Consider the following 26,310-nt stretch of genomic DNA (forward strand, 5'->3'; position numbering starts at 1 on the left):
CTCGTAGCGGAAGGTCGAGAGTTACTTCTAAGCCGTAGACGATATACCTATCTACTACGCCGTAGTAATGCTAAACCCTATATTAAAATACGCGTAGTTTAAAGACTTCTAGAGCGCCGGTACGAAAGATTAGTAGTCTTAGATTAAGAGTACGATAGTATAGGCGATAGATATCTAGGAGACGTTCTATAAATCCGCTAGCTAGATTAACACCTCTACGGATACCGTAATACCTCTAAAGAAGTAGAAGGGGAAGAAGAAGTAGTCACAATCGTAATCGTAAGCTATAGAGACTTAAATATAGCCTATTATTAAGGCCGATAGCGAGGACGATCTTTAAGCTAATCTATAGAAGTTTAAGCGCGGTAAGATTACGGACTTATTTATACTAATAATAAGAGTTAACTTATTTGAGCGCTACCTATTATAATCTTATAAGCCTGATCTATACGCCGGTAAGTTACTAAAGGAGATTAAGGACTAGAAGATAGCCCTATATAACGTACTTAGATACTAGTACGTACGCCGAGATATAGAGCCTAAGCTAGTACGATTTGCCTTCGATATACTAGTACTACCGCTTATAAGCGATGCTCTAGAGCGTAGCTTTAGTACTAGCCGTAATATAATATACTATCGAAGATTATAGCTCGGAGACCTCGTTATAGAGGCCTATAGTTACCTCCGTAACTAGTACGGACCTCTAGGTAAAGGCGAAGATATAGATAGTAAGGAGACGATAGTTACGGACTATAACACTAACTTTAATAAGCGGACGATTTAGTAATAGTAGGAGGTGTTAGAGAATAAGGTGAATGAAGAGGTATAGGTAGGACCGAGCAATAGTAACAACACCTTATAGACTACATTCACCTTCCTATTTAGGAAGGAGGTAACCACTGGTATGCTAATGGTGAGCCCAATATTCAGTTGGTTATTGGTTGGTGAGGCTCAAAATTTACGGGTAACCATACTAGTACGCTCACTGAAGCGATATAGGAAGCTCTACCTGGCTATAGTACTTCATTTGTGTCGTTGGCGATAATGGTCCCTGTGGCAGTAATATGGATACCGTGCAAGTCCCTGTCGGAGTAAGAAATAGATAGATAGATAGATTTGTCATTCCCCTGTTCTAGGACCCTATCCGGCCTATGCAGGTATATATCTATTGTTATGTACAAAGGGAAACCCGAATAGGTGAAAACCCTTCCCGCCCCCGACTACTCCTTGTCTAGATTAGCTTTCCCTCTGAACGTACGTAGTCCATGTCACTACCCCGTTAGCCCCCGCTCCTAGCCGGTCTCGTCGCGCTGCGTCGTGTCCTCTCTTCCTGCACTGCTCCTACTAGGCGGTACTGTTCTAGCCAGCCCTTCTCTAGTATCCAGTTCGTAATGCGCCGTAGGTCTTCAGCGTTGTTAAAAAGTGCCCCAATCGTCCGGTTCCTCGCCTTTGCCATCCACTCCCCCCTTCCTAGCGACCACCTCGGACAGACGAGGAGTGCGTGCCGTACGTTCTGGGAGCGATAGCCGCAGGGGCAGCTAGTATTCGTGTATCCTGGAACCTTCCTCCATGATAGGTACCCCTGGAGGCCGATGTGTTCGCTTCGCAGTTGGGTTGCTATGCTACTCTGTGCCCTCGTAAGGCGGTAGTGGATGAGCTTCGGGGGGTGCTTGACCGCGGATTTTGTAGCTGACCATTCCTTAGGTTGTCCCGCTGGCTGAGGGCGTCCACTATGCCCTACAACCTGGTTGTTCCACCTCTCTTTCCATAGTTGCTCTACAAACGATTTCTCACCTTCCCATTGTGTTGCTAGCTGTTCGTCCCTTGCCCGGTAGTTCGGCTCGTTTCCGGGTCGAATGCCCTTGTGCGCTGGTACTGATTCGCGGGCCCTTGCGACTGCACTGGCGATGACCTTCTGTACTGGGTACTGTGCCGACTTGCCTAAGTAGGAGGTCCGTAGTCCCTGGATGTATAGGTCGATCGGCGGTATAGCGGTCTCGTGCTCAAGCATCCTCGTTGGTGTCGACTTATATGCCCCGGTGACCTTCCTTAGGCATTGGTTTTGGATCTTCGCTAGCGGCGCGACGAGTCCCTTCGATGGGCAGGCCCTCTCGCCTAAGGACCACACTTGGCTGCCATAGGTAAGGACTGGCCGTACAATAGCCGTATATAGAAGTCGTGACTGCCGGAAGTCCGCCCCCCATGTGGACGCAGTGAGCCTCTGGCATGATGCCATATTCTGTTCAGCTTTCCGTAATATTGCCTGTACGTGCTTCCTCCACCGTAGCGCCGGGTCCACCCATAGTCCGAGGATCCTGAGCTGATTTGCCGGGTTAGTCGTGTGCCCCTGTATCTGGATAGAAGCTTGCATATTGTGGAACCGTGGCCGGCGCGTAAAGTGTATCAGATTGTACTTTTCTGGGGCAAACCGAGCCCCGTGCCTCCTAGCCCAGTCCTCGCAGATCTTGTGCTTCTCTTCTAGTAGCCTACAGTTCTCCTCAGTCGAGGAAGACCACGCTAGGATGTTTGTGTCGTCTACGAAGCCGCTCGCAGCGGTGTTCTGGGATTCTAGGGCTGGGAGCAGCGTCGCCATAAAGAAGAGGAACAGAATAGGTGCTAGCGTTGAGCCTTGCGGGATTCCAGTGTGGACTGCTTGAAATGGGCTTCTGTACTGGCCGACCAGGATCGACGTACTGCGGTTTTGGAGGTAGGACCGTACGAAGTTGACAAGCCACTCAGGGAGTCCTTTCGACCTTAGGATGTAGAGAAGCCGCGGGTGTGACACGTAGTCGAAGGCTCCCGATATGTCTAGGCTAAGTAAGGAAGCCACCTTGTCCCTATTCTTATACCAGATGGCCTTTACCTGAGAGGTGATAAGTTCCATCGCGGATAGCGTCGATCGCTGTGGGCGCACACCCATCTGGGTGTCCGGGAGTAGGGAGTGTTCCTCTGCCGCCTCGGAGAGTCTCGTTGCAACCAGCTTCTCAAGCGCCTTCCCAAGAGTGTTAAGGAGCGCAATTGGGCGGTACGACTTCACCTGCGTATAGTCTTCCTTCTGCGGCTTGCGTAGGACCACTGTCGTCGATTGTTTAAAAGCTATCGGGTGGTATCCGGTCTGTAGGCAGGCGTTGAAGATCGCTGCAACTGCTGGGGCTAGTTGATCTCTACACTTCTTTAGTAGCTCGTTTGGGATCCCATCCGGCCCCGGGGCTTTCTTCGCCGGCAACTTCCTCAGCACAGCGGTAACTTCTCCCTCGGACACCTCCTGTTGGACCGCGATGCTAGGGGCTAGGGGAGTAGAGCTGTTTATGTCGCTTAGATCAGCCTCGACTGGGGGTGGGAAGAACTTGCTAGCCAGTAGACGCGCCTTGGCCTCGGGGTCGCTAACCGGGCCACTAGGCGATTGTAGCGCTGGGATAGAGAAGGAGGGGCCCTGTGTAGGGTCCTGTCGGGCCCATTTCGCTAGCTTCCACATCCTCTCTGGCTTGCCGGCGATTTCTTCCACTGTGGCCCTCCAGCCGACTGCTTTCTCCCTCCGTATTATGGCTTTCTTCTGTTGGCATGCCTCCCTGTATACGTTCCAGGCCTCCTCGCTATGGCTGCTCGTCCACACCCGGCGGGCTCTCCTTGCTTCTCTTACTACCGCAGTGCACTCCGGCGTCCAGTATGGTTTGGACCATGTCGTTGGTTGGGCAAGCGGAACGTGAAGTGAGGTCGCTTTTCTTATTTCGTCTGTCAACCCCTGGACTGCTTCGTCTATCTCGTCTTTACTGTTGTATTGCTGCTGCGCGATCTGGACTAGCCTCTTGGAGTCATCGAGGTACGCCTGGATGTTGGCCCAGTGGGCCTTTCCCCAGTTTGGCTTAGGGGTTCTCGCTGGTGTGCGTTGTATCTGTGTCGCAATAGAGGTCCTGACTGGCATGTGGTCTGACGACGCCTCGAGTTCATGTTCGATCCCACAGTAGGTTACCGTGTGGTAGTGGCTATCTGAGATCCAGGAGAGGTCGATCGTGCCTTGGAGTCCCCCTCTCTTCCAGGTGCCCAGGTCCTTCGGGGTATTGAGGGCAATTGCGTTGCTCGCCATCAAGTCGAGTACTTCGTCGGCTATAGGGTGCGGCTGCATAAGGCTTTCCCAGGAAGGGTGGTGTATGTTGAAGTCTCCTACTACGATGTGGCACCCTTGTCTCTTGAGCGCACTGTCTAGGTGTCTGCAGACCCCTAGGTCGCGGCTAGACCTCGAGGCTGGCGGTTGCATGTATAGGTTGTGTATCCAGGTGCTACCCACGTGGAGGGAGGTAATATCGCCCCCGCCTTCTTCGTCTGCGTAGTACACTACCTCCCAGTCGGATTCTAGTATGTCCTTGCTGACATAGAAGCACGTGCGGGGTCTGCCGTCGCCTCGTAGGCATGTCGTGTAGCCTGGTGACTTGCAGGTCGTTGGTCTCTTATGGTGCGGGTTAATCCATGGCTCCTGGATTGCAAGGACGTGGTGGACGCGCGGGTCCGCCTCGTGTAGGAAATGGTTCTGGACTATATCCTTGCTATGGTTGACGTTATACTGGATGATGCTAAGCGTGTCGAGGCTAGTCATCGGCATCGACAATCATTTCCTCTGTATCGTCCTGTGTCCTACTGCCCTGTGCGTCCTGGTCTACGCCTATCGGCTGTGTACTAAAGGGGAGCCGGGCCTGGTTAGATTCCCTCGCCGCAGCTAGCAGAGCACGTGGCCTCCCGTACGCCCTAGGCTGCGCATCCTTTACATCGTTCTCGGCCCTAGGGCGCTTGTGCCCGACCGCCGCTAGTTGGTTCCGGTGTGGGCTAGCCTCACGGTCGCCGTAGAATCTTGGGGCGACGGTTCTGTTTGTGATTGCCTTGTTTTTCGCTAGTTTCCGCTGTGGGCATTCCGCACTATACGATGGGTGGTGCCCCGGACAGTTCGCGCACCGTCTCGTAGTCGATGTACAGTCCCTAGACATATGGTCTCCTGCACAGTTCGAGCAGGCCTGCTTGTTTGTGCACGTGTAGGTTTGGTGTCCATACTGTTGGCATTTGAAGCATTGGAGGACACGAAAGGATGAGGAGTGCTTTTCTACTGTCTTGAGGCTGTATTGCCAGACCAGGCCTTGTTCTATCGCTAGATCCGCCGCTTTCGCGTCTTGTAGCCATACTATTAGCGCCGAGGCCTTCTTGCCTTCTGGCCATTTCCTATGGAGCCAAGTCGCCTTCTGGATTGGAGAGTTAAGAGTGACCGGGTTGTCCTCTTGGAGAGCGCGTAGGTGACCCTGGTTAGCTGGGTCAAACTCCTTAGGCATGTCGTGGACTAGGATCGTGAATTGTTTCGTTGAGACCTTCGCTGATGCCGCAACCTTAGATGCCCACTGTGGCTGTGCCTCTAGGTGCCTCCTAGCAGTAGCAGAGCTAGTATAGATCTGTAGAGTGCCGTTGGACTGTTGGTTCACTGCGACCACCCCTGGTTGGTTAATTCGTTGGGCGAGCTCCTTGTTCGATAGCTTCGCAACTTCGGCCTGGTCTTCCTTTGCTGCAATGCGGATCGTAACTGCATCGTGCGTTGGGCGGGGGCCTGGTATCGATGCCGCGACCGATGCCCAGCTATGGGGGTGTTGATTCCGGGTGGCCTTGCTAATCGCCTGGGACGTCGTCCTCATTTCTTGTTGCCCTCGGTGATACGACAGTACAAGCGCCGTGCGTAGCTGAGTGATCATTACCTGTAGAGACCGGTAAGGGAGCTGATCGTTAGTTTCCATGCTTTTTGCGTCCTCTATAAGTTGCTGCCAGTTGTCTTGGGGGGGCTTCGCCTGTAGGGCCGTAGGCGCCGTTAGTGCCGTAGCCTGGGCTGCCATTGCCTAGGAGTTGCCTAATGTAGCTAGGCACCTCCGCGGCGTTTGGAGCTGAAGAAACAGGGTGAAGAGAGCTTCAAGCTGTCCAGATTGAATGAGGTAGAACTCCCTCAGTCCTAGGGGCAGTGGCCTGCTTTTTATATCGTTGGAATGGCCTTGATAAGAGCTTTCGAATGTGTCGTGTTTTGGCGCAGAGATCGATCGGAGTAAGAAATACATAATGGTCCCTGTCGTCGTAATTCTTGACATAATTGTCCCTGTCGGAGTAATTCACCGCTTCCCTTTCCCTGGCTACATGAACATCGTGCAAGAGCTCCAGAGACATCCACTCGATGACCGCGCCGAGAAGATGTGGCAGAACATGAGCGACAACTATCAAGCACGACGGACTCGTCTGCATCAGGCCAACTTTTTGTTCTTGAAGTATCTCGGCAAGACAATTCTTCAGGCTTGGGAGGCGACTGAAGCGGCCATGAAGCAGAAGGGCATGGCACTGGAAGAGCCGCAGATAGTGCTGGACATTAAGCATAATCTCGGTGAGGTCCAGGACGACTCCAATCTTGGGCAAAGAGAGCCATCTGGAATCGCAAATCATACGCTGCAGGACAACACGGAAGCTCGCCTCCCTGATGTATCGGCCGTGCCATACTTTACAAACTCACTCGGCATGGAGTCCGTTGGCTATAGAGAGATGTTCGAAACCACCATGTCTGGCTTCGGCACGGACTGGATGGACTGTGCGACCATCTTTGGCATGTAAATTGCCAGGTTCGATGCCACTGCAGAGACTTAGGCCAGGAGTATGAACTTTCGCCATTACGAGAGGGGTGCCCGCCTGCGAAAAGCTCGAGCCCCATAATGCTCTCGACGGGTCATCAGCTACGAGACAAAGAGAGCATGGTCTATGAGGATAAGTTTAAGACTTCCCCTAGGTGGATCGGTCTTTGTCCGAGAGCCCTTGGTCGAGCGCTTTGCTTCCCAACCCGACCCTCGCGCGCCTGACAAAGACGTGTTATGGAAAGCCTATAGCAACGACACTGTTGCGCAGAAGTGACTACCACCTGGATTTGAAACGAACCCATCGTTCCAAGACTGTATCACCATGTCATCGACATACGTCAAGTTCAGGATATGTCCTCACAAGCATCCCGATAGCCCGCATGGATACGGCACTGGTCATTATCACGAGAAGATAGATATCGAGCACAATTTTTGTATGACGCATGATGTAAGTGGTCCGATCATGCTTTGTCGTTACACGACTGACAATCCAAGGCACTGGTCAAGCGTTTCATGTCCACTATGGCAGACAAGCACGAAGGATTTACCGCTACCCAAGACCTGACAGTCGAGCTGCATGATCGACATTCAGGATGCGGCCCTGAGCTCAACGGCAGGGACATTCGCAATCGGTATACGCACACCAAGAACGACAAGCGAGAACGTATTGTCGTGCATAAGACTGTGTTTGTCGACTTCCGGGTCGACGATGGATCGCGGCTTCCCTGGGAGCCTCTGCATTCGCCTGACAACGATTACAAAGACACAGCGCGTGGATTATACAGACTTCGACAATTGGAGCACGTCACTAGCAAGGTTCCACAGAAGAGTTTGGGAGGCCGACGACATGCTCCCGGTAAGTTTGCCGGTACTGGGCAATCCGCTACCTCAGCTCGTAAGAGAGCGCAGGAAGGGCGTAAGGTGGCGCAGTCCAGCAATGGCAGAAAGCGGCCGCTAGTCAGAGGCAGTGCTAGGGTTGCGCAAGCTTTGTCAGATGAGGAGGACGATGTTCAAGATGACGAGGGGGAGAGACAAGAGCAACAAGAGCAGAATGAAGACGACGTGGGAGAAGAGGAAAACGAAGAGGTGACTGGCTTCACAGAAAGATACGATCCTCTGGAGCTCGTCCGAGTTGGTCGTCAGGTCGATCAAGACGACACGCCGACCAACGGAATACCAATGAAGGCGATCATCGTAGCTGCGATCCGAGGAGAAGGAGATGGTCGAGGGATAGCATTCCTTCTTGTCCAGAGTGAGTGTAGTATCCCACCGAGTGTCTCAAACGTGAAGCTAACTTGTGTCAGCATGGAAGCTCTGCATGCCGCAGTGCATTGGAGACTACAACAACGCCGAAGTCTTCCAAGCAGTGGATGATATCCCCAATTTCGATGCTGACAATCTGGACCAGTACTGGAAAGACAGAATAACCGACGAAGAGGAATTCTACCAGGTAGATCGACTCGAGAGAGCCGTGCTTGAGTACTTGGACAACGATTCCGAGGAACCTGTAGACGATCAAGACAGCCTGGACTTGGATCCGTCCGCTGCCACTCCAATAAGCGCCCCTCTACGTCTTGCCCACAAAGACAAAGAGACCTTACACGAAGCCTATGATGACGAAGGAGACGATCAGCCTGACGATCTCGAACGTGACATTGCTGCCGTGATCACGTTCGCAAACACCGTGACGGACAGCGCCCTCGGCACTCCAACCAACCTCCAAGCTCTGCTAGACTGGGACGAAAGTCTCGAGACTTTCCGAGCCTACGTCTGCCATGCAATGATCACGGAGATGAAGAGTGGACGACTGAAGAACTTGCTTCGACATAGGAACTTCCCGTGGTGGACGATTTTTGAGATCTGGGTCCTCCCGCAATGGAGCAGAGAGCTCCTTCGCTGGGACCGGGATGGCAATAATGTCCAGCTCAGAGCTTGTGATTTCCTGGGTGCTCAGGTAGAGACAGCGTATCCAGGCAGGAGAATATACGTCGAAATCAGGATCCTGGAACATCCTGGTGCAGCCCTAAAGGATAACGCCTGGGTCGCGCATGGTCATGCGTATGCAGAGGACAGATGTCCAACGTATGGCTGGAAGAGGAGTATAGGCGATAGCGAAGATGAGTTGGATGACGATGAGACTCCGATGGGGAGGGTATCTTCCTGATGGCGTGATGTGTTGCGTTCGAACGCTCATTTCTTTTTCTCGTGATGCCATCATCCACCGCCATTGGCTTGATAGTCCTGAATCAATTGGTCCCAATAAATCCAGTCTAAAGTATCAAGACTAACATCATCCGGGCTGAACGTGTCCTCCTGGAATGCTGGCACGCCTCCAAAGGCATCGGCCGTTGGCACACCTGGCTGCTTGACCTTGCCCTGGGCATCTGCAACATTCATCGCAGGAGCGCGTGCCTTGCTCTTCCTCAAACTTTCCTCCCTCCTTGCCCTCAGAGTCGCGATGAATGCTGGCTCACCCACACTGTCACTGGGAGGGCTAGCATCCCACGCTTTGACAGCAAGCCGACCTGCCGCGACGTGAAGTGCCTGGCCCGACTTTAACAAATCATCATGATTGTGATAAACCTGCTCCATCTTCGCCCAAGCGCCATCGTGCTCGGACTGTGTAAGCAGTCCAGGTTTTGAAAGACATGTGAGAAAGTATATAAATGCGTCCCAACTGCCCCACGCAAAGAAGGCACCAGTGTGCCACTTGAACTTTGCCAGCCCAGAATGTGCATGGGCTGCAGTATCGGTGTCCAGGATCTTTTGCGAGAGCTGGAACGCCTCCTTCCTTTCGGCATCGTTGGCGGTCTGACTGCGGATCTTATGCAGCCGGATGCGGAGGCGCATAGCGACCATGGCGGAGCGTCCGAGCCCTACTGCGAGGAAGTGGAGGGGATTGATGATGTCGCAGTACCGGATATACTTCTCCTCGACGTCTGCTTCGATTTTGTTGATGAGTATTTCCATCTGCGAGATATTCTTCTCCTCAGAGTCGTTGGAGATGCCGTAGAGAGTCTTGCCAGATTTAGCAACCGCCACACCGATGCAGGCTCTGGTCAAGCAAAAGATCATGTCCGTGGCGCCTTTCTGCTCGACGGGTTGCTCGGTCATACCTGGCCAAATCTGATCATCGTTGATATTCCACGGGGCTTTGGTGTCCCACGAGTCAGCGAGGATGCCTACACCTGTCCCGGACAGCTGACTTGCTACTCCATCCAACGGGATCACTTGATAGAATAGCCGTCTCCGCATCTGGACCTCAAATGGCGACATTCCCAGCGCATCACCATCGTGATGTAGCCCCATCCGTTGAGAGATACGAACAGCAACACCGGTGAGAATCCAGTACGTATGCGGGTCGTATGAGTACCGACAAGCCATCAGGAACAGCACCAAAGCCTGAAGCACCACCATCTCCGTCGTCTTCAACCAAGAAGCGTTGACCAAAGCCTGGCGGATTGCAAAGCGGTAGTCCTGCTTCAAGACTTCCCGCGAATGCCCAATCCGCTGTTCACACTCTGCTTCCGTCATGCTCACAACCGCGAAATGGTATATGGCAAACAGAAGACACTCCTCTGACTTCGATGCCGAAACTGGCTGCTGCGAAACATTCTTAACCATAGTAGAGACCGATGGCACATGCAGAATCCTGCAAAGCGGCTCCACATTCTCAACATGAGTCCGCCATAGCGCCATCGCCTCGGTATGGGTCGGGTGATATTGTAGCAAGCTCTGGTTCGCGCCGCCCATCAGCGCCCCCGTCAGCGGATCTTGAGTAGAATATGTAGCATACTGTCGCTGCCGCTCCTCCTCCTCCTCGTCATCCTCTTCGTCAATAGGCTGCATCTCCTCTTCATTCAAGTTCCGCCACAGATGACTACCAATGTAACGAGACTTGCCCTGGCCCGCGATCAGTCTGTTCGTCGTGGCCGACTCGGATCCCTCGTTCCAGTGCAGGGTCATACTTTGTTCATTGAGCGCATTCTTTCCGACAGAACGGCCAGGAGCATTGGAGCCGGCTTCTTCCAGCATATCAGCAGTGTACGGCGCGACCAGTTCCGCGTTCAAGATAGGTGACTTTTTAGTGGCAGAAAGTGAGGTTTCATCCCCGGGAGTGGAAGTGGTCGTCGTGATAGCATCCTTCCTCAAGATGCCATGCTCTAGTAGCAGGTTCTCATAGTGTTCGAGTCGGTTAGTAACATCATCAATCAACTTTCTCTTTCGTCGCCGTGGTGGAGGTGCTTGGTACACACAATCCACCTTCGACCTACGACATGTGAAGCAGGTAGGGATAGCTTTGTCACATTTGACCTTCCTACCATCGAAAAGGCGTCAGCTGTGCTCGAAGGCCACCTGGTCAAGAATCATCAGGTGCTTCTCAATGTGGTCTGAAGCGCGCGGCAGGCCTACGTTGACATCTGAGGTCTCCATAGCATACCTTTTGGCGCAAGCTTGGCAGGTATATGGCATTTTGCCTGCTGGCGAGCCTTCATCGGAGCCATTGTTTGATTCCAGGCTGCGGCCTGACATTGGAGCGATTGTTGTCATTGTTGCCTTGATATGTCCGTCAGAGGTAGCGTAGGATGCCATGTGAACTGTGCAATGCCAATTTATGCATTGCAATCAGCATTCGTGCGGCCATGTTGCGCTGTAGAGAAAGAAGACAGCACAGGTTCAGCTGCTCGAAGGATTCAAAGGATGCAAGGTCGGACCCGAGAATCATGACGCCTTGGCGCTGCATTAGCGTATCAGAGCCCGTCAAGGGCGACTGACAGAACATCGCCAGTCCATTTCAAGCCTACAAAAGCTGCCCTCACTATGGCATGATCTAGACGCAGCCTTCCAATCGCTTGTGGCTCGCGTGTACGTACATATTCCGTCTTCAAGAACGCCGATAATGTGTACGGCCGTCACCGGGCGTGATCGGGTACTACTTCAATACGCCAGGGTTCAACCAAGAGAAAGCAGATGCGCCGCCCACGGGATTCGCCTTCGTCTTGGGAGGTGGTGGTGCTGCTACTGCGCTCGTTTGAGCCTCCTTCCCACTTGTCGACGACTTGGCATCATTACCAGCTAGACTGCGTCGTCTACCTTCCTCGAAAAACCGACTCTTCCCATCACCGGGGCTTGCTGTACCACTGGCAGGCGTCGCCGTGGTTGAGAAAGTGCGGGTTGCAGTTTTGGGCTTCAGTACTTTGATTCCTGTATCTTTCCGTTGATAAATTGTGTCCTGACTTCTGCCAGCGTTCACCCAGTCCAGACCCGGGGGTTGTGTTGATGCAGAAGCAGGGGGATCGCGGCGCCAACTGCCCCATATCGCAGGACTGCTGTCATTGCGCAACGGCGCAGTCTTTGCCCCAGCATCCTTGTTCTCCTCGCTGTCGCGCTTCGTGTTCAAGAGCGTAAGTGACGGACGTGGTACGTTCGATGCTCGACTGGTGGGACGAGACTCTCGGTCTGATCCAATGGCCGCTGGTTTCGAAGCTTCTGGGTACCCTGCTTCTGCAGCGATGGCGCCTGGCGGTCTGTACCTGCTAGGAGGCGGACTCGCTGCAGCAGAAGAGACAGAAGCAGTCGAACTGCCTCTTCCAAGACCGTTCAGGTAAGTGTGCTCCTTGGTAGTCACTGCCGTCTTTTGGGCCTGCGAGGAAGAAGGGTGGGCGCCAGTGGTAACATACAAGCTGTTAAACACTGCCTCATTCTCTGGCCGCGAAAGAGGTATACTCAGCTTATTTCGGTCGTTGTCGAATAGCGTCATGCTGTTCGAAGAGAACAGAATGTCGGCACTGTGTGCACGCAGAACATCAGTCCCCAGGAAAATTTGAATAGCCTTGTCGGTTTCGTCTCGTGTGGTGCTCTCAACAACTCGAAACTCAACTTGCAACGAGGGCAATTGCGGTGCAGGACTGCTTGATCTTGACGACGCCGGGTGCGTTACGGCCTCTGGAAAGAAGATGGGTAGCTCCACTACGCGGAGGCCGTCAGTGTTGGTGTGGATGTTGTGCTCGAAACCAAGCTTTCCAATCAGTCGCAGGTCCAAGAAGGACTTATACGAGCCCGTACACACGGCGGCATAAAGTAGCGCATCGTGCTTGAAGTTAGTGTTCATCCAACACCTGATTATCGCCGGCACAGCTCCCAACAATAGCATCCCCGGCGCAATGCCCGGTGCTTCTGTTGGTGAACGATGAGCGCTGCCCAGACTGAACGCCACTGAGTCAAGGTTGAGGCTATTGGCACGACCAGATGTGGCTGATCGGATTGAGTGTGCGGAACTAGCGCGGCCTTCCGACTTGTGCGATGGCGTGCGCTCATTCATGCCAATCCCAGCGAAGCCGCTGCTGGTGCGAGATAGGAGCTCGACCGAAGGCCGCGAAGAGTGTGAGAAGTGGTTCTGGTTTGCAGACTCGTCAAAGCGGACACTATTCGCCCTTGAGGTGGCACCCATTGCTCTACGTGGCTCATCCTCAGCATCGAGATGGAGACTGCTGATCATGTTGGACGTGTCGTCGTCGAAGCCGCGGAACTGCTCGCTAGGCGGTTGTTGAAGCGGCGCTATACATTCAGTCAGTCAGTCGGACGCTACGCACCTCGTCAATGCTGCTGCCGCTGTACTCACTCGTCTGTGGAGTGCCAGTCAAGACACTCGGAAACGGCGAGCTGCTACCCCATACGCTCTTCACACGCGCATCGGTATCATGCGTGCGTTCCAGTCGAGCGATTCGATCGGCGTGCTCTGCCTGAATCTGTTGTATGCGCGCAACGTCGGTCTGCAGTCTCCAGCTATCGCTACTGCTACTATACTGCGGCGTGAAGGACTGGCTTTGCGGGTCCATCATACGAGGAACAGCATCCGAAGAAGCGGTCGGTAGTCAGGCGCCCTGACCAGCGAGCCACGCTTGAAGTGCTATGTCCTCTTACCAGCGCAATCCACCTCGACTGCGCTGCCTCTCCCCGCTCCTCCCAAGTCGAGGCCACGGCACACGCCGCGGGTCTTAGGCGCCGGTTACGCCACAACTGCTGTTGATCCGCTGAGTGCTCACGATGTTGTAGTGTGAGATGTATATTCCACGCAACGAGGGTCTGATGTGGCCGTTCTGCTCGGTTCGGGGACTCGGTGGAGTAGGTACAGATGCTCGATATCGCTGCAAGGTGGCCGTTGAAACACGCTGGTGTATCGACAAGGATCTAGGGCCGAGATAATTTGCAGGTCGTGTACAGATGGAGGGGATAGCAGCAGCAGTGCGCGTTGTGCGGATAGTGATCTCGAGGACGACATGACCATCGACTACTCTACATCCACATCCACGGCAAGACACGTGAGAACAGCGCCACACCTCAGCCTCAACCGCCGTGCATTGGCGCAGATCTCATGCACGTGCACGAGCAGAAACATCTTTACGGAGAGAGGCTGACAGTCCTGCAGAGCACTGCAGAGCAGAGTATTGCGATCTCATTATACAAGTAGGTGTTCTACACTGTTTCATCAGGGAAAATTAACCATGTCCGCAGGTCCAGCCTTTCCAATGCTTCGTTGTTCATGCCTCGTGGCAATTCAGGAACCTCTCCGCCCAAACGCCTGCGCTGTACGCCAAAACATGATTTCGTTGCTTCTTCCCTTCATGCGGCTCTCATTCTCCGTGCTACGGTCAAGCGCTCAAAGTCCAGCAACAACATCTTCACTCTTAGTTTTGATGAGCCAGAATGCGAGAGCTGCCGAGCCAATTGCCATTGCGATACCCAGACCAATCGCACTGTATCAGGTCAGCAAACATAGACACCCAGTTCGACTACAGGATGCTTACAGCAAACCGAGCCCTTTATTGCCGGACTCTACTACCACATCTTTTGCCTGCTGCACTTTATCCTTCACCACAGGCACGCTGTCTTGGACGGCCTGCTGTGCTTGCTGCGCTTTGTCGATCACTGATTGTGGCACATTGTCCTGAATGACTTGCTGGGCCTGCTGGGCCTTTTCAATCACCACAGGCGTGTGCTGGTCAATCAAACTTTTTGCCTGGTCAAGCTTCTCCTGCACATGGACCTCCTTCAGACTCTTTTTGACAGCGTCAGCCTGTTCTCGAATTCCCAGAGGACTGTCATCCTTGTCTTTCGAATCCTCTGACTTTGGCGTCATAGGTGGAGTAATCGGGGCAGCAGGCCTGTCCAAGTGCTCCTGCGTGTGCGTCTGAGGTTTGTCACCAGCTCCATCCTTAAGGTCCTCGAGGTCCTCCTCTTCCTCACCCTCCTTGACCGCGGGAAGCATGGGTGATGCGCTTGCAACGGCAGAGTTTGATGGCGAACGCGACGAGCTGCGCTCACTGCCAGAGTCGCTAGCTCTACGCACACGATCAAGATGCTCCATGATGCCAACGTGGTCGGTAGGAAACTTCTCGAGACTGGGGTCGTCTGGATCAGCTTCCTCCGGTATCGAACGGTTGCTACCGGTCCTTTCGCCGAGACTGCCTCTCCGCTGTTGACCAAGATGCATCGGCGGGATGTGATGGCGCACATCGTGGTCACCCTTGTTGTCGATAGCCGTACTTTCGTGGCCAAAGAGCGGCGAGTGGCTCTGTTCGTGCGACGACGGCGCAATAGACTCGTGTCGAAGAAGTGGAGCATCCTCTGGCCAGTGCTCATTGTAGTCATGAGGATGCGCGTGGTGTTGCGGTGTCGGTGCGATCGACTCGTGTCTAAAGAGTGGGCTTGCGACATGGTGATCCGGTGTGAGGTGGTCGTGGTCGGCATGGTCAATGTCGTGATGGCCATGGGCCCCATGTGTGGTGTGACCGGTTGTGAATGCTTCATGCTTCATCATCGGCGGTTCGTCGTGCTGATACTCTTCTTGTGGGTGCGGTTCGCGTTCATCAGCTGCGTAGAGAGTGTGGGACTTGGGCTCCACGACCACGAGGTTGTTCTCGTTGCCGGCACCGTCGTCTACTCTCGGCTTGGTGGTGTCGCAGATCCACCAGTCTCCCGGACCGAGGCGTAGCTTGTATTGATATTCTCCCTCCTCTGCTGTGAACGTCTTGGAGAAGCTGTACCTGCCATGCTCGCTCTTGGTACATTCCATCTCCGTTGGCTGCCAACCATTCAAGCTCGAGGACACGAACACGGGTGGTTGAAGCCCCGGCGAGGAGAATTCGATAGTCACGGGAATCTTCATGATGATTGAGCCTGGCGTGGGTACCCGCGCGACTGGCTGAGGTCCGATCCAGGAGGGGTGGCTGTGATTTGACGGGGTCGGTGCAGCGGGCGTGTCTAGTACGGCATCGATCGAGGGTGCTGCAGCTGACTGAGCCTTGCGCTTTGTTGCGGGCATGATGTTAGCTAGGACACCTGCTTGGCGATGATGTTGCTGATTCGCGTGCTGTCCTGCAGCAGTGGTGTCTCCTTTGGCAGGGAGTGAAGAGTGATGTGGGAAGCTGCTTCGCTTGGGTAGGGACATAGGAGATATGATGTGTTGCTGGTCTGATATGTCGGCTAGGTTTGCGTGATGAAGTGTGATTGGGTCGTGCTGGCAGACTGGGTGCGAAGCAAAGAGTGGACCGAGTCTCTGTCTGTCACAAGATGCTTACCTCTGGAGCTGCAACTTGCTACAAACAGTGTTCACTGTTCAGCAGGTGACGCTGGCGTGACTGCTGCCAGGCAGGGAAGGAGGCGACGGCGTCGTGAGAAGGGACGAGGATGCTGGGTGGTTGCTTCCTCCCGCTCGCTGTCAGAGATGAAGGTATGTAATGTAATGATGAGGGAGGAGGTCCGCCTGCACTTGACGCGCACGCGAGCTGTCTCCATCTGCGTGTCCCAGCTGGCACTGCACAGCTGGAAGTTGGAGAGTGGCGCCAGGGTACGATGCACCTTCCCAGTGTCTGCCGAATCATGTTTGTTGGGATGCCACTGCATTCACCCACCTCGTCGTGCTCGTTCACCCACCGGTGCACCGCATTCACCCAAATCCTGGTAGTCCTCGCAGCCGACCGAGCGCACGAACACTACCTCTGGATATCGCTGCGCTACTTTCTGGGGGGGACGCGCATCTCGTTGCTGTCTAGCTGCGTCGCTGATGGCTGCAGCAGTCTTGGGAGATATGATGCAGTGTTTGCGTAAGCACAACCAAGATTGCTGGGAGACAAGGGTGAGATGTGGTCTGACTGCGACAGAACGTTGCCAAGATCTGCAGCTCGGCAGCAGTGCCGAACACCTCGCATCTTGGCATCGTAGCATCCTTCTTGCGCTCTCAACAACGCTACACCGTTCACACCGTTCAGAACGCCTACAGCCGCGATGCTTTGCACTTGAGCTTTATGAAGCCTTTCAAAGAACATCTTCATTACGTCAGCGATGAGGTCCCCTGTTGAAGGATCGGACTTGATCTTCGACGCGACGCGGCACGTCGACATCGTTCGCGAATGCTGAATGCACTGGAAAGCTTGACGCAGCGCCATATGGCGCCACAAGCTTACCATGCGAGCTGTGTTCATACCGTTCAAGAGCTGCTCAACTAGTACAGGCTTGCACTCTGGCGCTGCTCGCCAAGCCACTGAGCAAACGGCTTGCTGAACAGCATGCGCGGTTTGTATACGTTTGCTCGTGTGCTGATACCCTTCAGCTCCGCCTGTACTGACCAGAGCTGAATGTCAGGAGATGCAAAGATTGGTGTAAGTAACATGCACAGGTGAGCATCACTCAGGGAAAAGGTGTTGTTCACATGCGTTGTGTGACTGCCCGATCTCAGATATATCTATGGTGGGCAATGCCATGAGTATCACATCATCTCATCAAGCAGCCTCTCTCACACTCTACTTCACACAGACCAGCACTCACCAAATCCGGTTTACAAAATTATCATGTCCGCCACAAAGGGAAACTGGCAATCAGCCGGAACACTCATCGTCACACCAAAGGGCAACGACGAGCTCTTCGATACGAATGAAATGTCAGACTTCTTCGGCTCCAGCTTCGTAACCAACACCACCAAATCCGACAGTGCCGTTGAGGTCAAACAAGCGCTTTCCGTCCTCACCAAGAACGCCAACGGGACTACGCTACCCCCCCCCCCCCCGAAAGCCGGCAGCTGCAAGATCGTGAAGATCCCAAAGTGCTATTTGACCTTGCAAGATGCTCGGGTCAGCGACAACGGGGAGATGGTGTACAAGTTTCTGGTGGGCGAAGACAAGACTCCGGATGGCATGTTGGCGGGCGTGCAGTTGCAGGTCTTCAAGGGTACTGGTCAAGCGATGCCTGGTTCGGGTGCAGGTGGTGCAAACACGTTCTTCTTTCAGATCAAGTAGTCGCAACTGGACGGTCGTGTAATCGAGGCTCACGTAACCACTTATTGACTTCGACGACGATGTTCAGTCTCACTTCTGCCGTTTTCTGAACTCGTGCTGGATAGCAGGACTTTCTTTCGTAGAGTAGCGAGTATCTGCCACTTTCAGTGCACACGGTCCGTGATAGAGTTGCCCCCTAAGACATGTTGATGTTATTTGGACGGAAGGAGAAAGAGTAACATCAATTCGGTACATCTCTCGGGTTGGTCAGAGCGCCACGTGGGGCCCCTGCTCACACCAACGCGACCTCCGATCGCATCGCGTCCACGACTCCGACTTCGACTTCGACTTCGACTTCAGCACAACAAGTCAGTAGGCATGCCTCGTTGACGAGATCGCCAGCTGGCCTGGCTTACTCTCATACTCTCACCGCCCACCTAACGACAGTACGCGACCATGTCTCTCCTTATGAATGAGGACTTCTCGATCTACCAGCTGCGACTCGGCTACCTGAACCAAATCCACGACGGGGTGGGCGAGCGTCTTATCAACCTCAATCCTGCCGTCCTGAACAACCCGGCCTTCCGTACAGCAGGCTGGACGCCTGATAATGCGGCCATCAAACGATGCTACTCCCCTCCCATCCCGACCGCTGGCGGACCTGAGATCAGCAATGACTATTTCAACAGACCGCGGCGGCCGACTGGCCGACCACTTGACGAGGATGACGGCCTCGATGGCACTGGAGGCATGGTCACGGGTCACGGCAGTGAGGATACTATTGGTGCTGCACACCTGAACGAGCGCAGGCGTGAAAGACGTCGACGCAAAGAGCAGATTGATGACGATGATAGCTCAGACCTGAGCGATGACAGTGACGATGATGAATCGGCGAGAGGCCCGGCGCAGAGTATCAAATTTAGCAAAATGCCCGTTAGACACCGCGATCGTGCTAAGTCCTCTCCGCCTACAGCAGTCAATACTTTGAAGGCTGGTTTCGCAGAAGGTCCTGATCTTACGATCACCAGCCCATCTCGACCGACCCAGGAGACCTATGGTAGACTTCGAAGCGGTAGTGGGAGTCAGATAGAGGCGGTCAAACAGCGTGCCAGAAGAGACACAGCAACAAGTTCCGAGATGTCTAGCGACAACGACAATGCACCGACCACGTTCAAGAAGAAATTGCCCGGTCGACCCGGGAAAGGCCCGAGCGTACTGGCTATCGATGATGATATACAGGAAGAAGAAGTAGATGGTGAAGGCGCCGCTGACTACGATGACGAGGATGAGGATGATCTCGCAGTTGGGGAGGCCTCAGATCTGAGCGACGATGAGTTTGACGGCACGGCGGACTCTCCTTCTATGCTTGGTCTACCAGGCGCAAGTGATGGATTGTCGACATCACCACTGAAGGCTCCACCAGATATGTTACCAGCCATATCTGCCACGAGTGGCTCGCCGAAGAAACAGGCGCGCGATGCGCTTCCAAGGCTACCACAGCTGCCGCCCGGTCCAAGGCCTGTCAGCATGTTGCCACAACCAACGTCGATGATCAGTATGATGCTGAAAGGTGCAGGCGGCGGTGTCGGCGATAAGCCATTCCAGCGGTTTGCGGAGCTTTCAGGCAAAGACGAGACCAGTCCGCTCTGGGTCAAAATCTATGCTCCATTCTCAAACAGTTCTTCTCGGCCTTTGCAGGTACCGATCGTACGCAGGACCAAGGATGATCGTCCAGTCACTGTCGCGGATCTGATTGGGCTATCACTGTGGCGCTACGTTGAAGAGGACTTTAAGCCGGAGTTGAAGCATGATGAAGCTAACATCAACTGGTGGACTCTTCGGATAGTAGACGATGAGGAGATCGATGATGACTTTCCGGCACTGAGTCGCACCCGACCTCTTGTTGACTTCACCACAAACAACAACAATCCACCTCGGAGAGCTCGTGACAAGCCTTGGGACGAGTTTGGTCTTGTCAAGGCGACCGAAGAACAATTCAAGGAGAACGAGGAGCTCACTCCACAGATTGGAGTGTCTGGCAGCATGCCTCCTCCACCACTTCCAACGCCAAAGCTGGAGACATCGAAGGTGCTCATGGCACCTCCACCAATGCAGGGTACAGTTTCTGATGCGCCACCAACGCCGACCTTCAACCCTGCACGTAATCCCATCACAGGTCCTTCTTTTGCACCCAGTGCGATGCGGAAAGACTCATCGAATCTTCTCGATGCACCACAGCGTGATCAGAAGCAAGGAGCAGCCAAGACTGGAGCACCACGAACAGTCAATGTTACCTTTACCGACCCCTCCACTTTCGCGACACGCAATGAACGATATGAGACAACTACCGATAGTTACATTGCCGAAATCTTTGAAAAAGCATGTGCACGGCTTGGACTTGACAAAGCACTCTTCGTCTTCAAGATCCATGGCACTCAGGTAGTAGCGCCGCCTGATCGGACCATTGAAGCGCTCAACGAGAAACTTCATCTGGACCTCGTGCGGCGACGTTTCGCAGGATCTGGCATGGCTGGCGGCGACGGCATGTTTGGTCTTGGCCTCTCTGGCTCGCCAGGTAGTTCCTCGCCAAATGCTCCGCTTGATCTTACACCAGCGATTGCTACACCTACGCACACCAAGAAGAAAGGCATGAAGGGCTTCACGCTACATCCTCTTGCCGCACAACAGAAGTCAGACTTCAAATCAACCGCTGCATCGACCCTGGATCTCGCCACTGGGGGCTTCGGCGGCGATGGCAAGCGCTACAATGTGATCCGGAAACAACCACTAAGCTTTGCTGGAACTCATCCTCGAACGCTTATAATCACGCCAGAGTACATGACCATTATGCCTGCTGCTCCAGACAGTTTGGCTGCGCCTACCGGCAAGGTGACGAACGTGCCGATGACGAGTGTCATAGGAGCCAAGGTCAGTCGCAAACACCCACGAATGGTCAGAATCCTGGTCTACAAAGAGAAAGAGCAGAAGAGGTACGACTTCGAGGCTATCAATCACCGTGAGGCGGAGGAGATTGTTGGCGATGTACAGAAAGGAATGGATGCTGCGGCACCGATGGCCATGACCGGTGGCTAGTCCTGCTACTTGCCGTGATATTGCATTCGCGGAAACGGGTGATATATTGAGCTGCCTAAACCATACGATCTCCGCGACGCTTGTTTCAGAATACATGTCCCACGATACGCCGCAGTCCCTGGTCGCGCTAGAGAATGTCACTTTTTAGCGCGAATGCGGCACATCAAGCAACGGCGCGGCAGACGAGCAGGACGCGGACCGTGGGAAACAGAACGTGCCGTCCGTTTTAGGTCGCCGTCTGGAAGTCTCTAAGCGGTCCTGCTTATGCCTGCTGGCTATGGACTGCCCAACACGATGCCTTCGTATGCTGCCAATTCCAGCATGCCCCCGCTGCGTAATGCTCCGGCGCTGTGCTGTTCGCCTGCGCAATACGTATCATCCAGGACCATATATGGGACGACCGTGTTGTCCATGTTTCGGGGCAACATAAAGCGGACATGCTCGCGATTGCTGAGATTAATGACGACGAGCACTTCGCGCGTCCTCTCTGGTAGCGGTGTAGGCCCCTCTTGCTTTTCTGACGCGCCTGTGAATGCTTCACATCTTTCGTGTCCAGGGCCATTCACTGGCTTCTTCCAATAGGCAAAGACAGCACTATCATCCATGGTGCTTTCAAGTGGCTCAAAGTCGCCAAAGATCAGCGCATCGGCATGTTGTTTGCGCAGCTTGATCCGCTTCTGCCAGTACCGAAGAATTGAATCTGGGGCCGCTCGCTGTGAAGCAACGTTGCAGAGCGAGCTATCTGTATTCATCGGTGACCATGGCTTGTTTGCTGAAAAGCCGGCATATGGATCGCTCGTCGTTGCAGCACTCCACGGCATCGGTGCTCGTGCATGATCTCTCGCCTTAAGGAGAAGTTCACTGCGTACCTCATCCTGTGATCGTCCTTTGTCAAGACCAGCTTTCATTAGGGCATGTGTCTCAAGATCTTGGTATTCCGCAATCGGTACATCGGCCGTCAGATTCTTCATTGCTATCTCCTGGCCTTGGTAAAGAAACATCGTTCCGCTGAGAGTGCTTTGCAGCAATGCTAGCATTTTCGCTATTTTCCAACGATTCTCTTCTGTGCCGTCCCCAAATCGTGTCACCGAACGAGCTGAATCGTGTGACTCGAGCCAGAGTGTCTGCCAATGACCACTGGAGTACTGGAGGCCTTGCTGCCATTTCTTGACTCTGTTTTTGAGTTCGATGAACTTCCAGTCTCGGCGGCTGAACTTGTCGGAGTCGCCAATGTCGAGGGCGAAGAGTTCGAATGTGTAGGCCATACTCAATTCCCTCCTGCGCGGATCGGTGTATTGCCGAATGGCGTCCACGTCACCGGTGCAGATTATCTCGCCCACGCTGACAATATCTCCGTATTGATCGAGAACCTCGCGGCGCAACTCACGTAGGTACTCATGTACTGCGGGCTGGTTGCAGACGATTTTGAGCGGAGACTGCAATTCTTTGGTGGCGTCACCCGCCATTGGTAGCCCAGCAGGCTTGGAAATGATGTTGATTACATCCATCCTGAAACCACCGATACCTTTGCTCAGCCAGAAGCGCATGTCGTCATATATGGCGTTGCGGACGTCAGGGTTGGTCCAATTGAGGTCTGGCTGTTTTGAGGAGAACATGTGAAGATACCACTCATCGGTGTCTTCATTGTACGTCCAGGCTGGGCCTTCAAAACAAGATTTCCAGTTGTTGGGAGGTAGGCCTCCCGGACGACCTGGGCGCCAGATATACCAGTCCCTCTTCTCGCTTGAGCGACTGCTCTGACTTTCCTTGAACCACTTGTGGTGGGAGCTAGTATGATTGACGACCAGGTCCATGATCAACTTGATATCATGCTTCCCCAACTCCGCAATCAAAGTCTCGATATCTTGAAAGGTCCCAAACTGTGCGTCGATCTCTCGGTAGTCAATGACATCGTAGCCATTATCTATGCCTCCGGATTTGCAACAGGCTGCTAGCCAGACGGCGTCGATACCAAGGGAGGCGATGTAGGGAACTTGGGAGATAAGCCCTACGAGGTCGCCCGTACCGTCGTCGTTGGAGTCTCTGTTAGAAAAGCGTCAGCGCGCCGTGCAGTGCGATGGTATTCGGGAGACCCTTCTGTCTGAGTTGCTGGGTTGAGCCTGGAAGCTATTGGCATAACGTACTTGAAGGAAGAAGGGTAGACCTCGTAGACCGTGGCGCTATGCCACCAGTGACGGTCGCCCATCGACATGCTGCTCCAAAGGTGCTTGACGATGACAGCGTGATTCAGTCCAAGAGACCGGATCCGACGAGGGAGCTATTTGATACGATTGAGGCTGTTACGAAACAATGTTTGCCAGGAACGCATAATTGCGAACGCAAGCGCGAGCTGGGTCGTGTGATACTGCCTTCTGTGGTCCGTGACAGCCGCCATTGGACATGCGCTTTGCCTGCGAACAAAGGCAAACACTTTCGTACAAGTATATGCGAATAACGATGTACACCGATGCCGAGGTTTGCGCCGAACAAGACAGTATTCGAGTGCACCATGTCCATGCAGCATTTGAATCCTTATCGAGCTCTATGCGGAGTATCGTCAAACGCCTACGTCAGTCGTTCGCCTGTAACGTGCGACACAGTGTCGTGGCACGTAACGCCAAGATGAGTGACAGCAAATTGGAGTCGCGAGACGCCCCTATAGCATGCCACGGATCTTACAGCCTCTCGAAGCTCGACCGCAGTATGCACCCCGCATCCAGGTCGTAAGGGAGAGCCTTAGCCCGGTCGCGACAGGCATTGTCGTGTTCGTACAGTACTCTCATGCCGGGTGGTACTTGCCGGTTGTTCTGTACGTCACGAGATCGATTCGAAACGCAGTTCAGGGAAATTCAGGAATCTCCGGCAAAAGTCACAAGTGGGCGACGGGGAACTCGACACAGATGCCGTGTCGCCGGAGCGTTAAAAAGAGTCACCACTGTGGGAATCAGTATGTTCAAACGCCACGGAGGGTGACCATTGTGTGAAGTCATGTAGGCAGTGACACACCTCTGTAGCAGCAGCTCGGTGCCTTGGCGATATACTGTATCCAGACTTGATCATCCGCTTCGAGAACCACCCCCAGTGCTCATGCAAACTATTGGAATGGCGAACTATTGGAATGACGGTGTGTGTCCGTCGCAAGCTAGTCGCACGTTAAGCCTTCGGCTGTGTCGTCGTATTAGAGTCCGCGACTTGAACGGGATCTCGCGCAGACTCTTCTACCAGCGAGAGCCGGAATAAGAAGTGTCCTGGAATTGCCATGGCATGCTTGGATCTAGGGCACCCTCAAAGAGACCATCCAGATCCAAATTTATATCCGTCATGAACTCATCCATGGAGAATTCTGCAACATTCAGGCTTGCGTTTTGATCAGCCGCCATAGTTGGGTGGTTCGGCTGAGACTCTGTCACAGGACTCGAGGGACGTGTCTCTCTCCTCGACTGCGCTTCCTGTAACAGCTTACTCGCAAGATCCGACATGAACGCTGCAGACCACGAGATTATCCCTAAAGGAGCAAGATGTCTATGGCTCTTGACGAAGTTCTTCCAGGCACGTTCTCTCCGCGTGGAGGCTTTACCATGGCGGAAGTCATGGTAGGCTGTGCTCATCGCGAGAGACACTGCGTATGGTACAAAAGGCAGCATTGCCGTGTTCGTGGGGTCCAATTTGTCCAAGATAGCAAGGATCTGCGTAGTCGACGAAGTTTGTCGAGCATTGCGAATATGGGACCTTTCCATAGCTGGGCCAGAGCTATAGCGGCAAGAAAGAACGGCGACAGCATGGTAAAAGAGCTCCAACGAAGCTAGAACCATTTCAGCTTTGCTACTGCATTCTGAGCGAACATCTTACCTTGATCACATGCTCGGAGTGTCAGGGCGTTGCACTTTTCCAGGACTTCTTCGAACAGCGGGAACTCTTCATCCGGAATCTCCTTTCGAAGGGCAGTCGGCCTGTAGAGTCCGATCACTTTGTCGAGCAATGCGGCTATGTGGACCAGGACCTTGAACCCTGCCTGCTGATCGACAGCACAGCTCAAGGGTGACTTCGCCATGTCAATTTCGTGCATCACAATGGGACGACCCTGCATGGCAGCATGCAGGCGATCTATGGACCAGATATAGCTGAACATTCCGGCCACTTTCTCATCCTGCTTCGTGTCCCGAGGCTGATGTAGACCGATTGAGTAAGCAACCTGAACAGCTCGGAAGAAGTACTGTGAGGTTAGCTCGAGGCTTTCCCGGCCATAGACGAACAGCGACATCGTGGTCAGGGCATAGATGAGCACAATCTTGTCAGTCACCAACGCCAGATCAATGATTAAGCGCATCGCACCAACCACTCTTCGTGCATACTCGTTGGGCTGAAGGGTGCGCAGGTCGTTGCCAAGTCGAAGATACTGCCGCATGCTCAAGCTAGTGGATGCCAGCAGGCATACGCATTGTTTCTGGAGGTTCTCGGTCGGACTACCCACGAGGCTGCTCCGATAAATGGCTTCGTCTATGCTAGGCAGTAGTGAGTGGATGCGTTCAAAATAATAACGCTCCAGCTCTAGGAAGTTTTCTCGGGTTGGTATGGTCTCAAGACATTGCTGCCGTAGCAATGGCAGCAATGATTCTTGCGTGCCAAGTGGCAGACCATGCAGGATGCTCCAAGGTGCGGCAACATGCTTGTCGCCGCTCTCATGAGAATTTTGAACACTCTCGCTGTGCCAGACCCCTGTACTGTTCTTCGGGACCTGATTCGGTTCAGTTGCAGCAAGAAGTTCAACCTCAGGATTCAAGTCTCCAATGTATCGCGGATGTGAGTTGGATGCAGCGTTGCCATTGCTGACATCAATCATCCCTGACGCAACATCCAGGATATGGTGATTGGTATTCTTGGTGGCGTCTGCATCCCCTGGTTCCGTGCTAGAGACACGCCCAGCATCGCCAGCATCGTCGGTCACAGCATTGTCGCCATTGAAGCACCGCTTCTTTCGCTGCCGGCACCTGTCGCAGGCATGCTGTGCTATACGCCTTTTGCCGCTTGATGGTGGTCCAGACGAAGATACAAACCGGAGCGTGGAGTAAAGTGGTTCAATTGTCGACATTTTGGCGATCAGAGTCGGAGTGCTCGATTTGGGGCGGAGGAGGAAACGACGCGAGATGCCAAGAACCGAGCAGAGAGGCTCGCGCCCGAATAGAACAGAGTCTCGATATGCTCGCGATAGCCAGCCATTGAATCGCCCTGTGTGCTCCAAGCTATCCGAAACGCCTCGCTGTATGTATACACAACAAACCGCAATATCGTATACGTGACACATCATC

At 53.6% G+C, this 26,310-nt stretch overlaps 9 protein-coding genes across 9 annotated transcripts; 4 read left to right on the top strand and 5 right to left on the bottom strand.

The window, feature by feature from the left end:
- Positions 1–6,153: 6,153 nt before the first annotated feature.
- Positions 6,154–6,618, top strand: CLAFUR5_05791 (uncharacterized protein; the record flags this gene model as incomplete). The annotated part of the gene is made up of 1 exon (XM_047904939.1): positions 6,154–6,618. The coding sequence occupies one exon, from the start codon at positions 6,154–6,156 to the stop codon at positions 6,616–6,618; it is 465 nt and encodes a 154-aa protein (XP_047762441.1).
- A 342-nt stretch (positions 6,619–6,960) lies between these two features.
- Positions 6,961–8,802, top strand: CLAFUR5_05792 (uncharacterized protein; the record flags this gene model as incomplete). The annotated part of the gene is made up of 3 exons (XM_047904940.1): positions 6,961–7,086; positions 7,134–7,890; positions 7,943–8,802. The coding sequence occupies 3 exons, from the start codon at positions 6,961–6,963 to the stop codon at positions 8,800–8,802; spliced, it is 1,743 nt and encodes a 580-aa protein (XP_047762443.1).
- Positions 8,803–8,852: 50 nt separating this feature from the next.
- Positions 8,853–11,143, bottom strand: CLAFUR5_05793 (Transcription factor vrtR1; the record flags this gene model as incomplete). The annotated part of the gene is made up of 2 exons (XM_047904941.1): positions 8,853–10,956; positions 11,052–11,143. 2 exons carry the CDS (start codon positions 11,141–11,143, stop codon positions 8,853–8,855), a joined length of 2,196 nt encoding a protein of 731 aa, XP_047762442.1.
- A 428-nt stretch (positions 11,144–11,571) lies between these two features.
- CLAFUR5_05794 (uncharacterized protein) lies at positions 11,572–13,480 on the bottom strand (the record flags this gene model as incomplete). Its single annotated transcript, XM_047904942.1, has 2 exons — positions 11,572–13,196; positions 13,261–13,480. The coding sequence occupies 2 exons, from the start codon at positions 13,478–13,480 to the stop codon at positions 11,572–11,574; spliced, it is 1,845 nt and encodes a 614-aa protein (XP_047761736.1).
- An 818-nt stretch (positions 13,481–14,298) lies between these two features.
- CLAFUR5_05795 (uncharacterized protein) lies at positions 14,299–16,089 on the bottom strand (the record flags this gene model as incomplete). Its single annotated transcript, XM_047904943.1, has 2 exons — positions 14,299–14,395; positions 14,447–16,089. The coding sequence occupies 2 exons, from the start codon at positions 16,087–16,089 to the stop codon at positions 14,299–14,301; spliced, it is 1,740 nt and encodes a 579-aa protein (XP_047762444.1).
- Positions 16,090–17,488: 1,399 nt separating this feature from the next.
- CLAFUR5_05796 (uncharacterized protein) lies at positions 17,489–17,932 on the top strand (the record flags this gene model as incomplete). The annotated part of the gene is made up of 1 exon (XM_047904944.1): positions 17,489–17,932. One exon carries the CDS (start codon positions 17,489–17,491, stop codon positions 17,930–17,932), a length of 444 nt encoding a protein of 147 aa, XP_047761737.1.
- Positions 17,933–18,367: 435 nt separating this feature from the next.
- CLAFUR5_05797 (Target of rapamycin complex 2 subunit sin1) lies at positions 18,368–21,004 on the top strand (the record flags this gene model as incomplete). The annotated part of the gene is made up of 1 exon (XM_047904945.1): positions 18,368–21,004. The coding sequence occupies one exon, from the start codon at positions 18,368–18,370 to the stop codon at positions 21,002–21,004; it is 2,637 nt and encodes an 878-aa protein (XP_047762445.1).
- A 275-nt stretch (positions 21,005–21,279) lies between these two features.
- CLAFUR5_05798 (Oligo-1,6-glucosidase) lies at positions 21,280–23,216 on the bottom strand (the record flags this gene model as incomplete). The annotated part of the gene is made up of 2 exons (XM_047904946.1): positions 21,280–23,047; positions 23,149–23,216. 2 exons carry the CDS (start codon positions 23,214–23,216, stop codon positions 21,280–21,282), a joined length of 1,836 nt encoding a protein of 611 aa, XP_047762291.1.
- Positions 23,217–24,222: 1,006 nt separating this feature from the next.
- On the bottom strand, positions 24,223–26,309 carry CLAFUR5_05799 (uncharacterized protein; the record flags this gene model as incomplete). Its single annotated transcript, XM_047904947.1, has 2 exons — positions 24,223–24,806; positions 24,854–26,309. 2 exons carry the CDS (start codon positions 26,307–26,309, stop codon positions 24,223–24,225), a joined length of 2,040 nt encoding a protein of 679 aa, XP_047762440.1.
- Position 26,310: the final 1 nt, after the last annotated feature.

Source organism: Fulvia fulva, chromosome 5 (assembly GCF_020509005.1).
Source record: "Fulvia fulva chromosome 5, complete sequence".
NCBI classification, from domain to species: Eukaryota; Fungi; Ascomycota; class Dothideomycetes; order Mycosphaerellales; family Mycosphaerellaceae; genus Fulvia; species Fulvia fulva.